This window comes from Pinus tabuliformis, chromosome 6 (assembly GCF_031772625.1).
Source record: "Pinus tabuliformis cultivar Carrire ecotype Pingquan chromosome 6, CPIR1, whole genome shotgun sequence".
Lineage (NCBI taxonomy): Eukaryota > Viridiplantae > Streptophyta > Pinopsida > Pinales > Pinaceae > Pinus > Pinus tabuliformis.
This window is the reverse complement of record NC_142292.1, coordinates 407,296,443-407,312,798: the sequence shown is the minus strand read 5'-3', so window position 1 is coordinate 407,312,798 and position 16,356 is coordinate 407,296,443. Positions and strand designations below refer to the sequence as shown.

General features: G+C 38.7%; 1 protein-coding gene across 2 annotated transcripts in view; it reads right to left on the bottom strand.

Moving 5' to 3' along the window:
• Positions 1-16,356, bottom strand: part of LOC149259032 (Prolyl oligopeptidase family protein) — a 369,520-nt gene that overhangs the window by 120,965 nt on the left and 232,199 nt on the right. The window contains exon 7 of one of the 2 annotated variants that reach the window (XM_089417209.1): positions 10,018-10,146. The exons of the other annotated variant lie outside the window; for it this stretch is intronic. Within the exon in view, the coding sequence (XP_089273335.1) occupies positions 10,018-10,146 (129 nt within the window). The remainder of the gene's footprint in view (positions 1-10,017; positions 10,147-16,356) is intronic. 2 annotated transcript variants of the gene reach the window in all.

Below are 16,356 nucleotides of genomic sequence, written 5' to 3'. Positions count from 1 at the left end.
GCGTTTGCTGAGGAGTAATGGCACAGGGTATTGGACTCTGGCCTCCTCCTCCTTTTGGGAACATGGTACAGGTCGGGGACACGAAGACTGCGTGGCGGATGCATGGGGGGGATGGGAATAAACATTAGCCATTAGATCAAACAACAAACGGCAGAGATCTATCGGCGGCAGGCGTCGGGAGGAAATGGAGGCGAAAATGATTGTGAGCAGTCGGATCTTGCAGATGGACAGCGGAGATTGATTTGCAGGGGCTATCGGGAAGAAGCGGGAGCGGGGCAGTCGTGAGCCGTTAGATCTGGACGCGGCGGATCTGACGGTCATCAGGCGGGAAAGATATGCAGAGGTTAACCGGCGGGGAGGCTGTACGGGCAATAAGCGGTATTCCCCGCACCGCTTTCGGGGGATGGCGGTAAACGTACAACGGGCGCGTGATCACAAGAGGAGGGCGATGCGTGGCAGATGTGACGGGAGGAAAACCGCCGTGATCGCGAGTTAACGCGCGGGCAGGTTGCGGGATCGGGAAGTGCGAACGCCATCCGATCGCGGCGGAGTAGATCGGACGGTGTGGGTTTAAAGCACGTGTTTTCGTGGGATGTGACGTGAAAAAGGGCTTGTGAAAGCGCTCGGTCAGGTTATCAGGGTTTCATGACGTTTAAACTCAGCACCCGGGAGCTAAGGAAATACAGCTTTTATGCTAAATGTTGGAGTAAAACAGGGATAGCGGGGGTTATGGAGTTATAAGGAAAATGAAGGAGAAGAGGAAACCAACTACTCTGAGCCCCTTGTAAGCATAACCAGCACTGCTAGACCTATTTTTTATCCATCGAATGTTGTAGAATATAGCAAAGCTAACAGTCCCTAAGTCTAAACTTAGGGAAAATAAAATATTACTGTGTATTAATATGAATCTGTGTTAAAATGGTCCAAAAAACATGGATCAAGCCAGATCTAATCTGAGTCGTTGATTAGGGACTTAATCTCGGCCATTGAGATGTCAACAGGAAAAGTATAAGAGGAGGCTTGAGGGTCACTTCGAGAACACACCAGAGTGATCAGTCATTCTATTCACTAGAGCAAGGTTTGCTAAGAGAGATAGAATCAGTGATAGGGAGAGCAGCTGAGGGGCATTGAGTACAGAGAAACAGAGAAGGCAGAGATTGTGCCGAGAGAGCAACGCAACAGCAAAGGAGAGTGACGCAGAGCTAGCAAGGGCTCACGTAGGGCCATGCAAAGGCAGCCAAGTGCTGCGCAGAGCACCAGAGGGGCCAGACTCCAAAGTAGCTGACGCAAAGGCTTCCAGAGCTGACGCAGGGCTCCTAGGGCTAAAGCAGGCCAAGAAAGGCTGATGCAGGGCCAACGTGAGACAGAGAGGGGCTAACGCAGTCCAGATTGGGCAGATGCTGGGGTTGCAAAGCAGTTTTGAGCTGAAGAGCTGCCGAAAGGATTTTCTGGGGTTTCAGCAAAGAGATTTCTCTCAAACTGTGAGGTATAGTTGCTAAGGAAATTCTCTGTTGGGTAGGCCAGTTTCGGCACCCAAATTGTCCTTTGATATTGCTTAATACCCTGAGATAGTTGCACCGATTTTCCCGCATTGGGTTTTTCTGGGGACATTGGTCCAAAAATAATGGTGTCATGTGGTGTGTTTGTTCTTGTTTCTTTTAGTTGTTGATCTATGATATGTTGAGCATGCACTGGTGTTTATTTTCAGTATTTACTTTATAAATAATTTGTTAAAAAAAATAGCAAGTAGGTAGGAATAAATCAAAAAAGTGCATGAAGGGTTTCTAAACTATAGCAAGTAGGTAGGAATAAATCAAAAAAGTGCATGAAGGGTTTCTAAACTAAGTAAAATTAGAAACTTCAACACACAGCACTGTACTCTGAATCATCATAGCTAAAGTAAACATATGATGGGTGGTATGAGAAAGAAATCATTGCTCTTCCCTATAGACTTCACATGGCTACAAACAATATAGATAGAATCAGACCTAGGGAGACTCTATGGAAGCATCTTACAGACATAATGGACATCCATGGGACATTGAAGAAAGAAGTAAAATAGAGCAACTCTAGAGAATTAGTTTCCCTTTCCTCATTCTTATCAATAGAAATGTTAAATAGTAAATGGTCATTCTAAAGGTTGGAATTCAAATTTGAAAAATGGGGCTTGCCAAGTACTCCTCTAGATGGATATCTACTACTATCGCACTCTCTTTTAGATTCATGCATCCAGAGAATTTATTGGCGTTCTTATCTTCATGGTAATATAATTTGAAATTAAGGTGTCTTGGGTAGGAGTGTTGATTTGCAGAATTGTTTGCTTGTTATTCCCCCCAAACCCCTAGAGCATATTATCATGAAGAGTATGGTTTCGGTGGCTTATTATGGATATGCCTTGGTTGGACGATGCACATTATTTTCATTATTGGATGTGTTATCATGGTTTATGGCTATGCTAGTAGAGTGTTGCATCCATGCACACATTATTATGGTGATCTAGACTTTCAAAGGCTATATTTGTGTATGGTTCATGGTATATTTGTTTGGGGGTGGAATTCACTAGTAGATCTTGATAGTATGACAATGATGTGGTATTCTTTGATTGATGAATGGCATGAGGGAGTAGAACACACCTCTTGTTTGGCACCTTTATCACATATTGGGAGTTATGGGAGTCATGAGATCACACGGCTTAGTTTTCTAGGTTGCTCTTGTCAATGCCCTTGGTTTGGATGGTGGATCATGATATATGCACAAGTTTTCATTAGGTTGCATGTGGTTTTAAGACCTTATCATCTTCATGTTGCGATTGTCCTACTTCATTTGCAAATTCTCCTGGGGCATTCTCTTCATTATACTATTTTTGGGAGGTGGCTTTGGTATACATGCACAAATGTCTGTTCCCCAGTATATGTATTGAGGTCAACCCACTTCTTGGATATTATTATAACAGCTTTATTGTAATATTCCTAATAGAATTATTAAGTGAATAACAAAAGCATGCACTATGAACAGCTACCAGAAAATTCAATACACACACAGTACATCAATACACAAGAGGAAATGCACCAAATCTCTGAGCTATTTTATTAAATATGAGTATAATGGAGTACATATGAGTAAGAATAGAGGAACCTGGGCTTGTTTCAGCAAGATAGACAAAACCCAGGTTGGTAATGTGATGCTCAAGTGTTGGGATGACTCCACCCAAGATCTTTGTGCTGACACAAAAAATTGTCTCTGTAGCTGGAAAGGAAAAGGAGTTCAGCCCTCAAATGTGAACAGAAAATTTTGTAAAATTAATTGGAGCCTCCCTTCAACAAACCCACAAAACCCAAAAAGGGTTTGAAACTTTGACCTGAATAGTCTCGAAGACCCTCAAATTAGTGTGAATTGCCCAATCTAGCCTCGAATACACACTACAGAGAGTGTAATGCTCCCAAATCTCCCCTCAAGGCCTCCCAAAATCTTCTGCAAAATTCTCCTCAGAAACTCCCTTATCTCTCCCAACCTTCTCGTCTCTCAACCCCTACGCAAGTCTCAACCAGTGACCCTTGCACAAGCCAAAAATTGTGCAATTCGATCCTCCAACTAGCTCCATTTCCAGCCCTGCAAAACACAACAAAAAGCCTACTCCCAAGGTAGATAATTTTCCTGCAAAAAGCTGGCACAAGCAACCCTAAACACTTGATCGAATTTTCCCCCACGAGTTGCCTTCTACAACCCGAAAAGTATGCACTGCTGGCTAAAATGTTGGTCGAACAGCTTTGGAAGAGCCTAGAATAGTCTCCTTCCTCCCTACTAAGGAGACACTAAAGGTTCTCTGAAGAAGGGGTTGGATTCCCGCTTGGAAATCCTTGTGCTAAGTAGCACTGGTAATCTTGAGCTAAGCAACCACAAGAGAACTGATATTCTGAAGTTAAAATGACAAAAGACCCCAAATGAAGGCCCTCATGCTCTATTTATGCTTGTTACCTCTCTCTCTCTTCTTGAGGACCCCATTCTCCACTAGTACACACTCCCTCTTCTTTCTCCTCTTCCCACAAGTGTGCTTTTCCTAAGGGGGTGTGAATTCCCTCTTTATGGCCCCACAACCCACTAAGGAATCAATTTTCTCCTTTCTCCTGAGTCAAAATTGCCAAAATTGTTGCGAATATCAACATTGTCAAAATTGTAATATTTCCTAAGTGACTTAGGAAATTGGGGATATTATAGTCCCCCCTTGCCAAAATTTGCTTATCGTCAAGCAACTTCAATGTTGGGTGTTGCAGCACCTACTCACCCTCCCATGTAGCGTCCTCTTCTGGTAAGTCCTAAGTTACCAGAAACATCCCTCCAAAACCCCAAAAACGTCGATCAACATTTCGGAGATGGAATGATACGGCACGAAAACGCCTTGGAAACAACACGAAAAAGTTTCAGTTTTTCGGAAACACAAGATCCTATTTCTGAAACATTTCCATTTTTCTGGAAACGCAAAATCCTATTTTTGAAACGTTTCGAACATTTTTAAGGGTTTTGGATCCATTTCCAGAGTTTCCTGACTTGGATATGATGTTGAATGCCATGTCTCATATGACTTTGTTTGATGAGGAGGCACCAATAATTGCATCTTCAAGTGGACATGGCAACAATGCTCCCACTCATGGAGAGGATCCAAATGATGATGTGGATCTTAATTACATGGATGAAGACACATTTGATGACATGTAAATGTAATTTATGATGATGTTTTAAACTTTTGAACAATGAACATTGAATACCATAATATGTCATATGATAGTAGACTGCCAGTCATAGTTCATTTTGTAATTTCCACTATGTAGTGTGCATATAGCATTATTACTTTTGGTGATGATGTTGATGATTGAAATTGGAAACATAAACTTGATGATATGTTGAATGTTATGATAATCACTAATGATGATGAGAATATTTATCCTGAATTGATGATGATGATTATGTATTTTTAAATATAGAATCTAGATTCTAAAAGATGAACGGTAATATGAAAGTTTTATTTTGTGTGTGTGTGTATATATATGTTGTTTCCTTACTGTATCGTATCCATATTTTTTGAAAATTTGTCGTATCCATTTCAAACCCTGTTCCCGTACCCGTTTCAGTGCAACTTAGGGTAAATCCTTCCACCTAACCAAGAACTCTCCTTGACCCTATTCCTAAGCTTCCTCTCACGCACCTCCAAAACAGCCTCTGACACTAGCACTACATGTCCCTCATCATCCAATGGGTGCAACTTTATAGTGGTTATCACCTACTATCCTAATGCCTTCTTCAAGCATGACACATGGAATACATTATGCACCTTGCCCCCCAGAAGAAGCTCCAACATGTATGCCACCTCCCCAACTCGCCTAGTCACCCTATATGGCCAATAGAACCGAGATTTAAGTTTCTCTGCTCCCTTCTACTTAAGCATTGATTATCTGCATGGTTGGAGGCGCATGAAAACCATGTCACCAACCTCAAACTGCCTCTCAACTTTGTGTCGATCTACATACATTTTCTGTTGGTTCTGTGTTGTCTACAAGTTATCCTTGAGAGCCTTGAGGATCTCTTGGCTCTCTTGGATCAAATCTCTATCCTTTAGGGCCTAGATATCTCCAAAAACCATGACAGCAAACGATAATGCATCATAACCATAAAGAGCACGGAAAGGCGACATATTGATAGACATGTGGTAGGTGGTGTTGTAGCAGTACTCCCCAAGGTGTAGCCACTTCACCCACATGCGTTGTTGTCCAGTCACGTAGTTACGCAAATAACCCTCCAGCTATTTGTTTACAATCTTCGTTTGCCCATCTTTCTGAGGGTGGTAACTAGTATTGGGAGTGAGTTTAGTACCCACTAATCTGAACAACTCCTGCCAAAATGCCCCCATGAACCCGATGTCCTGATCACTAATGATGGTCTTCGAAAGACCATGCAGCCCAAATACATATCTAAAGAAAAGCTCAACAACCTGTGAAGCTAAGGACATGGATGGTATAGCAAGAAGTGAGAAAACTTGGTCAACATGTCCACCACCACATAGGTGCATTCACGCCCCTGTGCAACCGGAAGACCTGTGATGAAGTCATGGAGATACTCTCCTACTTCCTCTCCGGAATAGAAAGAGGCTACAATAGTGGTCGGATGATTTTGCTCCCCTTTATTCCTCTGGCAAACATCACAATCATGCATGTGTCTCAAAAGGTCCCCCTTGAGACGTGAAGTGCCCTCTGATAGTCCGATAGGTTTTGAGGAACCTCGGATGCCTGGCCATGGGTGAATCGTGTGTCGCCTGCATGATCCTCTCCCTTAGCTATGACCCCGACACCAAGCAAATCTTGTTCTTATAATAAATCACCTCATCCATTACCGTATACCTATCGTCTCCAAACATGCCATCAAAGATCTCGCAAGCTTGTTGATTCTTGGAATACTCCACCAATAACTGTGCCCTCCAATATTGGGTAATTTTTTTATTTTTGTTCTTTGTAATATTTAAACAAAATGTAATTTAATACATGAGTTTATTTTATAATAAATAAACAGTTATCCATAATACATATAATTATATTAAGTGTTGGATATTTTAAAAATGAATATTTAATATCTAAAATGAATATTTAAAAACGAATATTGCTATAAAAAATGAACAATTGCACATATTTACATTAAGGGGATTGAAATAATTAATTTTATTTAATAACCTTATAATTATGAAATATTTAATATGTTTCTTTCGAGACTGTCAAATTTTTAGGTAATACTTCCCTTCTTAAATAATTTAGGTACTTCACATCTTTCATATTTATTTGATAAGTATACTAGTGCAAGGCATGCGGTGTATGCATATGTAGCTTTCATATGCATATATCATACACATGCTAATACCCTTTTGCCTATAAACCAGAATGGGTCATTACATCTAAGAATTGTGTCACCGCCTCCTCTGATCTTCTGCTTACTGGAACTTCGATCCTCTGGCCCACCGGTCTCACACCCTAGCTTCTGGCATTGGATCTCGACTCTCCTAGCAAAATTACAGACTCCCTCCAAAGCTCTGCGCTGCCTCTCTGAACCTCTCGTTGCCTTCTCTGCCTTGCACTCTCCGAAACTGGAAAATGCTCCTCCAATCTACTATCCCTGCCCCTCACTGCAAGAAGATCACTCGATCTCTCTCTAGCAACTCAACATTGCTAATCTTGAGAAATTCGATCTCTAGATCTCACTATCTCAGCGTGTTCTCCAAGTGCCCAGCAAGCTCCTCCTTATAATCTCTCATTGGAGCACCAATGACCAAGATTAAAACATAATAAAAAGCTAAGATCAACTGGAAGTTGATCCTCATCTTCTTCTAGAAGATTCACACCAGATTTAATTAATACCCCTTAATTAATCACATTTCTTAAGTTTAGACTTAGGAATACATTAAAAATGATTTATTATTTTAATTAAACCATCTCTAGGTGGATTTTTCCAAAACAATTTTTGTGCCTTGGAGAATGCATGTGTCTTAGCCTCTCTACAAAATCTCGAGGCTAGAGCACATCTGATGCTAGAGAAATCAATAGTCTCTAGAGCCAAATTGATTTGCCTCAATTAATCTAATTTAATTAACCAATTTTCCTAAGTTAGACTTTAGGAAAATATTTAATAATTGGCTAACTAATCTAATTGAGGCATTTTCCTTTGAAACTTTTTCTAGGTCTTGGAGATAATTATCCTCCTATGTTCCTTAGCCTCGTAGACACCAATAGAGACTAGAACACCTATCTGAACTACTCAAAAACTAACAAAAAGGAAAGAATCCAATCTATAAGAAAAAAGAAGGAAAACCTACAATTCCCCCTGCAACCATTTCAAGGAAACCACAACCTAAGACCCTGAAGCTAAAAGGGGTCATAAAAGAGAAATGTCACAATACTCGTAAATTCTAGCATACTCATAATTGTATAGGCATTGTTGTTTCCAACCAACTTAACCACTTTGTGTACCCCATCATGGACCTCACTGTTAAGGGCACTAATAAAAAAAGGTCAAAAAAGTAGGAAAATGCCATAAAACCTCCATTCAAATACAAGAACTGGAACTACTAATAGGACTCCACATTCTGCTAATCAAGGAAATGGATTTCATGCTAGGTGTGCAATGGTTGATGCAATTGGGAAGATATACTACAAACTAAGTTACATAACATGTCCATTGTGGCATACCATCTACACAACCAATGTCCTCGAGCATTATGATGTAGACTAAGCAATCATGCGACTTGAGTTACCCCTTGTCTTGACCTATTTTTTACCACCCCTCTTATGCACCTTTTTCTTGAATGATATATTTTTCCTTTCATGCATAGTTTGGGTTACAGGCTTCGTTCGATGCATTCAAATACCCCTTCAAGATGTAGTAGTTCATTGCTCATCAGGGGTGAACATTCAAATGTTCCTTTTATTTAAATAAACCATGATAAACCGGGAACTAGGTGAGGGCTAATGATGGCCCTAGAGCTCAAGTTAGGTTTTTGTCCACACACTTTCATGTTGGCCCAGCCATCTTTTGCATCTTAACACTTTTATTTTGTGTAACTATATATGTTTTTAGCATTCTGTCAGCTGCATAAACCTCTTTCAGCCAAGTTTCCAGGCCCCTACTCAAGGACGATGTACAGAGGGAGCCAATGAATGTGAGCAGAAATCCATAAACCAAAATAAGGGGCATGGAACCAAGGAAAGGGTGGAAAGTGGTAATTATGGGTTACCATGGACATGCAACATCAATCAGTGCCTCCTATTTGTGCCCCTCCTAGACATTGAAAGAAAAGGCCTCAAGGGGAGTCACACTGGACTAAGCACAAGTGATAACCACCAAGATGAAGCAGCGAAACAAATGTATAATCAGAAGTGGTCAATCATCCAATTTAATGTCTGATCCATACTAGAATGCCTTTGACCATTAAATAAAAGCACCTAAATACATAAATGGTTAGCATACCTCATATTTTTAGACCCACCTTTATAGGCTGAACTGGCTAGGTCAAATAAATAACTGACCAGAGAGTGGCTGAGAGGCATCTGAGACTGGCTATCTGTAGATCATGGTGGTTCTGCTGGCTGAAAAGATGCATCAAAAGAGAGAAAAGATTTTCCCTCGGGTTTACCCACAAGCTGGTAGGTACCAGGCCACAAGCCCAAAGTTTACTGCCACTGGCAGAAACAATTTTGGCTACAAACCAGAGGAAGGAACCACTCTATTACCACTTGAAGTGAACCAGACAGTTCTTTCATTAAATCATCCACAAAGAGATAACCCAAAAGATCCATATCAACATAAGTATTTATTAAAATTAATGCATCATATGAGATGATTCAGAAGAGATCTTGTGACAGTATAAATACTCACTGACTAGTCACTTAGGTGAAGAGTTATGACCCTTGGCTTTATTTAATATACTACTACTACTACTATAATTATAATAATAATAATAATAATAATAATAATTATTATTATTATTATTATTATTATTATTGTTATTGTTATTATTATTATTATTATTATGAAATTCTATGACTTGAATTTATTTAATATTATTATTATTGTTATTAATGTGTATTTATATGCACTACATAATCAATGTAAGTAGAGTCTTAACGAGCATGCCTACACTTATATTTTAAATAAAAATAAACTAAGATCTGCTTTTAAACTATTTCCATAAGATGCATTCCTACTTTTTTACATTCTGTAAACTTTTGACAGCGTAGAAACATTATAAAGCACAGGAATCCTCCCTGTTTATACCTTACCAATTTTTGTTCTACCTTATATCAGATTTATCCAAATGAAGTTACCTGTGCTATTAAATGTTACACATTTGCAACCATCCTAAACATTCCATTAACAGGCAGAGTGACTTCTCTGATGTCTTAACAAAAAAAGGCAATTCCTAATCATTTCAAAATAAAACCATCTATGTCAAATACAAACCAATAGTAAAAATAAAAGTTGTACCACAGGAGACGAGATCACTGCACGGAAAATAGAAGACTTGAAATCATGATTCGATCCAGGAACAACAGTGCACATGTCAACCGGCATTGGAAGGAACCATGGATTAAGGTCTTCAAGCTGCATTCCATCCTGCCAAGTGAACATTCAAGAGACAATGTCTCAACAAACAAAAAATGAATGCTTCTTTCAACATCATTAATGTGCATTCTCTATTTCTTAAAAGAGAATAAAAATTAGCATGATATAAATTCATGGACATTGTCAAGATGGAAAACTATCAAATCTGCATCAACAATTTTGCCAGGGAGTTGTGCAAATGCACACATATTCACTTTTCATTAGAAACCTTTTTTCCTGCATTGATTCCTGAAAGTCAAAGTTTCCATGGAATCTATTTGAAAATCAAATAATAATAAACAAATAAAGGCATCACTCTAAACAATACCACACAAAAACAGTAAACGCTTTTGTTACAAGAAGTAAGAATTTTGTTAGGTAAACTTGACTCAGGATAGAGTCAAAGTTGACCAGGTTAAACAGTGATGGTTTTGGGCACATGGTATTGTGCACCCATAGTATTTTGCCCGTGGTATTATATGAAATGGAGCTTATACAAGGTTGGAAGGACTTCATTGTAATGCAAGACCTGGAGGTGAGTGGTGAAGGGTCACTTGGTCAAATTGACCAGGGTTTTGGCCAATGCTAATAAGATCTTATTAGGTTGGGTTTTACCCCGGATTTGGGGTTTTCCCAGATAAACATTTGTGTTTATGTGTTTATGGTTGTTGCTGGTTATTTTTATATTTATTCCTCTCAGTAATTATTTATGTTATGCAGTAAATTTCTTAACAACTGGTATCAGAGCCAGATATTGGCTTCAAAGGGATTCTTTGATGCCAGGAGTTTATATGGCCTGATGAGATCAATGCAGCGTTTTACAGATCTGGGTCTGAAAATAATGGTGGAACAATCGTACACAGAAGAACCTCGAGGAGAATGTGCGGAAGATAGTGCCATAACTGCCAGGGATCACAGTGCATTTGCGATATTTACCGGTTTGGAACATGCTGACGAATTGTTCGGGATTCATGCGGCTATTTAAAGAAGGTTAGCAAAAGAAAATTGTTCATATTGCTTCGAAAATTGTTCGTTTTTTTCTATGTGAGGCCACCGGTGTTGGAATCTACGAGGTTCTCGTCAGGCTCGCAGTTGGAGCGGTTTGATAGAAGTTTTTGAGCAAATCAAATTGAGAGAGGATGGATCAGAATTGCAGCAGCAATAAACAAAAAAAAAATTAATGAAGTCAAAATTATTGCATGTAAATGGGCATACTACTGTAAGACCTGGTAAGCCATGTGTACCCTTTGGTTATCACCGGTAAAGTTTGGGTTAGACCTAGGTGATAGGGGGGATGTCGGGTTAACAATACCCCGGGTAAAAAACTCTGAAGGGGGTAAGAGCTAGAGTGAGCGAGATTGTCTCACTTAGCAAGTTTGGCTGGAGTTAGTCAAGGAACCCAAGTCAAGTTTAAGGGGGGAATTGTTAGGTAAACTTGACTCAAGATAGAGTCAAAGTTGACCAGGTTAAACAGTGATGGTTTTGGGGCACATGGTATTGTGCACCCATAGTATTCTGCCCATGGTATTATATGAAATGGAGCTTATACAAGGTTGGAAGGACTTCATTGTAATGCAAGACCTGGAGGTGAGTGGTGAAGGCTCACTTGGTCAGATTGGCCAGGGTTTTGGCCAATGCTAATGAGATCTTATTAGGTTGGGTTTTACCCCGGATTTGGGGTTTACACAGATAAACATTTGTGTTTATGTGTTTATGGTTGTTGCTGGTTATTTTTATATTTATTCCTCTCAGTAATTATTTATGTTATGCAATAAATTTCTTAACAAATTTACTGATGGGAAATCTGGAGAAAAGCTAGAGAGCAATCAGATAAATTACCGTCAGAGTTGTACAATGTTTCCTGGACCCTGAACAATGAGCAAACTAATTATTAAACATGAAAAGACGCACCTTCTATGTAAAGTGGTGAATTGCAATTTCCTCAAAATCAAAGTTAAAATGGGACAAATAGTAAAATTTAGTGATGGGAAAAGTCTAGAAAAGCTAGAAAGCAATCAAAGAAATTAACGTTGTACAATGTTTCCTGCACCCTCCACAATGAGAAAACTATCTACTAAATATGAAAAGACATGCCTTCTATGTAAAGTGGTGAATTGGATGACGGTGCAGGAATGCCAAATTAGGGATCGTGGGTGTGGCGGTTAATCTATTTTCAAGATTAAACAGGACTCAGTCAGACATGCCGATTACTTTTGACTTGACTCATCTCACCATGATGGCATGCCACTTTGAACCTTGCTTCAACAAACAGACATGGCCATATTTGGCTACAATTGGCTAAACTCACCCAAATTCAGCAAGTCTGCAGAAACTTGCCAATTGTGTGAAGGAGACTTTGTACGCATCTTTGAGGATCACTTTTTAATGAAACTTAGAGAAATATTCATCGTTTTTCCCTATTTTTTTTGTTGTTTTCAATTAAGGATTTCAGGTTCATACATTGCAGCAAAAAGCATTAGAGGGAATTTCAGCCTAAAAGTGCCCATGAAAATTTCAAGTAATTTCCATGTCATAATATGTAAACCAATCAAAATCTTTTAAATTTAAAAAGAGATACATGTGAATATTTTGGAAGGAAAAAAAAAAAAAAAAACTACTTTTTTTAATTGTATTTTTGGCTTATGTCCTTAAAGGTTTACTCAAATTTCAAGTGTAGACACTCGTTAGATGCAAAATTAAATTCCACATCCAACGAATACCCATTATGCATACTTTTGAGAAGACCCACATTGATAAAAATTGAAGATACCTTATCAACACGCTTTTTTAATGTATCTTTAATTTTTATCAATGTGGGTCTTCTCAGAAGTATGCATAATGGGTACTCGTTGGATGTAGAATTTAATTTTGCATCCAACAAGTGTCTACACTTGAAATTTGAGTAAATCTATAAGCAGATAAGCTAAAAATATGATTGAAAAGTAGTCTTTCCCCCTCCAAAATTCATAACTCTTATTTTATTATTTTATCTATTATTTTATTTTTTTCCTTGGGAGGCCACTTTTAGGCTGAAATTTCCTCTAATGGGAGAGTTACTGCACTATTGCACTGGCAGAGAAATATCTACTATAAAAAAACATGTCAATTGACACCAATCAGAAAGAGGAGGCATCACTACAGCAGAAACATCTAAAAATACAGAGAAAACATCACTGCCTTGGCAGAGATTGATTAAGTCTGCTGGCAGCTAGAACACCATTGAGCTCAAGAAAAAACAAAGTGGACAAATTGTCATTGCCCCTTTGTTTCATGTGAGTCACATAAATAGTGCCATTGTTAACAAGAAGCAAGAACGAAAAACAGAAAAATCCCCTTGCTAGGTGTTAACCCCCATAGTTGCCTATGCAACTGGTGGGCTACAATCTAGCTAGCTTTCATCAGTCCAACTGTAGGGGCAAGTGCATTAAGTTTCACAGCAATCAGAGTTCATTTCAGATGCATTTTCACTAGATTTTGAGCCTATTTTGTAGGACCCATAGTTCTGAGTTTTGCATGTCAGAGTTGATCACATGTTATTGGTCCCTGCATGATGTCAATGACCTTTTCTGCGTGACACAAGTATTTCCTTGGCATTGCCATTTTTACTAGTTACGGTTTCAGGGTTTACACGATGATTCTGAGCATGTATTTGGGTTTCCTGCAGAAAGGCAAGTCTGATGAGATTGTTTTAATTGACATTTGAGATGCTACCATTTTTAACAGTGCTTATTTTTTGATGTGCTAAAGTTGACAACAGTCTCATAGTTGTTCCCTCATTTTCCATCTTTCCTATTTTTTAGGAGTTAGGTTGCTATTTTTGGCATCGCGATATTTAGAAGTATATTGGTGCAAGTATGAGCTTTAGTCTCATGGTTCCAAAATGCGGAAATGAATCGATTCTAAATTGAGTAAATAGGGTGTTTCCTTGGTTGCACAGCAATTGCTCCTAATATCTATGAAACTTGTTTTCAGTGTTCTCATGTTTATAGGAGCTTTGGAAAAGGTACAAAACATCTCCAATTGACAAGGATTGGTTCCAGGATTGTGGGATCATTTAGAGAACTTTTGGTTCATGAAATCGAGAGTTCAGGAGCACTTCCTTTCACTTTTCCTGCATAGTATGCTGACATGTTGACAAATTCAGTAAAGTTCACGGGAGTATCAGCCAATAGGATTATCAACTTCTTCAGCAGAGTCCTCCAACCATGTTCATAATTCCCTTTGTTTACTATTGTTTCTCTGGATTATAGGCAGAGCATGCTGTTGTTCATTCCACCCCATTCATTATCATTGTGAAGATGGATCTCCTACTCCTCCATTGAATATTTAATGGTCACAAGATCAGACATGAATATACCCTTTAGTTACCAGTTATACATTGAACCTTAAAGAGTAGAAACCGGAGAGCATCCTGTTGATTTTTGGGTAGCATCAGATGTGCTCTAGCTCCAAAAAAATTATATGATGAAAAGGTTTTAGTCCAGGAATTTGATCCACAACCAAAATGGACATTGCCAGAGATATGAGTAGATAAGCTATATAAGATCCCTGCTTTTCAATTCAGAGCAACCTAGTTATTCCGCTTTACTTCTGTAAACATTCTGATTTCTACTGATCAGAAAGTCTACCAGATCCCTTTAATTAAAAGAGAAGATATTGAATGGGGTTTGGAACATGGGTTCAAATATATTCATATAGGCATGATTCAGTTCGGGATTAATCCACTTGTCAGACCTGTATTAAATACTTCTTGCCTAACTTGTGTTCTGAATACTAGACTGAATGAGTTTAATGATGCATTATTAGGAGGTTTTCAAAGTCCTCTTAATAATGGTCCCATCTGGTCTTCTGTAATTCCCAGATACCAAGTTTCTTTGAGTGACCCATATATAAATGAATTTTTGAATGCCTATATTCAGTTCAATGGTTTCAATGTCGCCCCACAAACTTTGATCGCTCAGCTTCATTCTTCTATTTGTCTTCGATTTGTTTCAAGCACAATGCCTCCACTCAATCCGAAATTGTGTTCTAGAGCTTTGAAAGAAGGAGTAATAGTTGGTCCCGGTAATACTGCCCCCTTGCAGATAGGATTTTCAGAATGCACTCTGCCTGATGAATGGAATAGTACTTACATTCCATTATCCCAAAGATATCCTCAACTGCAAACATCAAAAGAACCTAGACAATTGTCTATTGTCAAACATTCTGATGGATCTTCTGGTCTCAAATTCACAAGCCCTCGTCTCGTCAGATCCATGACTATCTTGGATAGGTCTCCATTTCTAGGAAGTCAGGATAGTACAAAAGCAGTAATACATCCACCAGTTATGCGTACTCCTACTCCTTTATCAGTTCCAGTACCACCCATATATTCTGCTCCCAAAAGGAATCAAAAGAAACCTCTGACTCATAAATCTGATGATTGCCAATTCTGTGTATCCAGTCCATCTTCCAGTTTCCAACTCGAAGATCATAAGCTTGAACCCGTATTACCTGATATAAAAAGCTTTAGTCTTCCCAGAGCTCAACAGGATCCAATTGCAAAGATTAATGAAAGATATCTGGAGCCTACAAACTCTAGAAAAACTTTCAAGAATGGTACTCTAAAGTCAGACTTTCAATGGATACAGATGAAAAATATGTCAAATACAGATCAGACTGAAATAGAGAAAATGCATAATTATACAAACTACCAGATTGTTTGTATGCTGCAGAATATAGATGATATAGCCAAAGATGTGCTAGAGATTAAGGAACATATAAAGAAAATGCACAATGGTTATAAAGAATGTTTGGAAATGCAAAATGAGCACATACAGAGATTGAATGATGTCAATTCCAACATAGGGATAATCTCTAAGTCTCTCGAACATTTAAGGAATGCATTACCACAGCCTACTTCTCCACCTCATTATAAAGAAGTAGATATTTTAAGTTCAAAATTGAAGTTTTCTTCCAAATCAGATGAATCAGCAAAAGGTCTTAGGAGTATTTTCTTTAAAGGCAAAGACAATATAAATATTGCTAAGATAGAAAAGGTTCAACAAGGAATAATGTTAGCCAGAGAAAAAACAAATTTGATGAGAGCTAGGCTAACCACTGTTCCTACTGTTGAAAGCTTAAGGTTACCATAGGGTTATGTCAGTCTTCGAACCCTTGTAGAAAATGGCCAACCATCTGCTCCACAAATCTTGGCCATGTCTGGTGTTACCTCCCCTACTC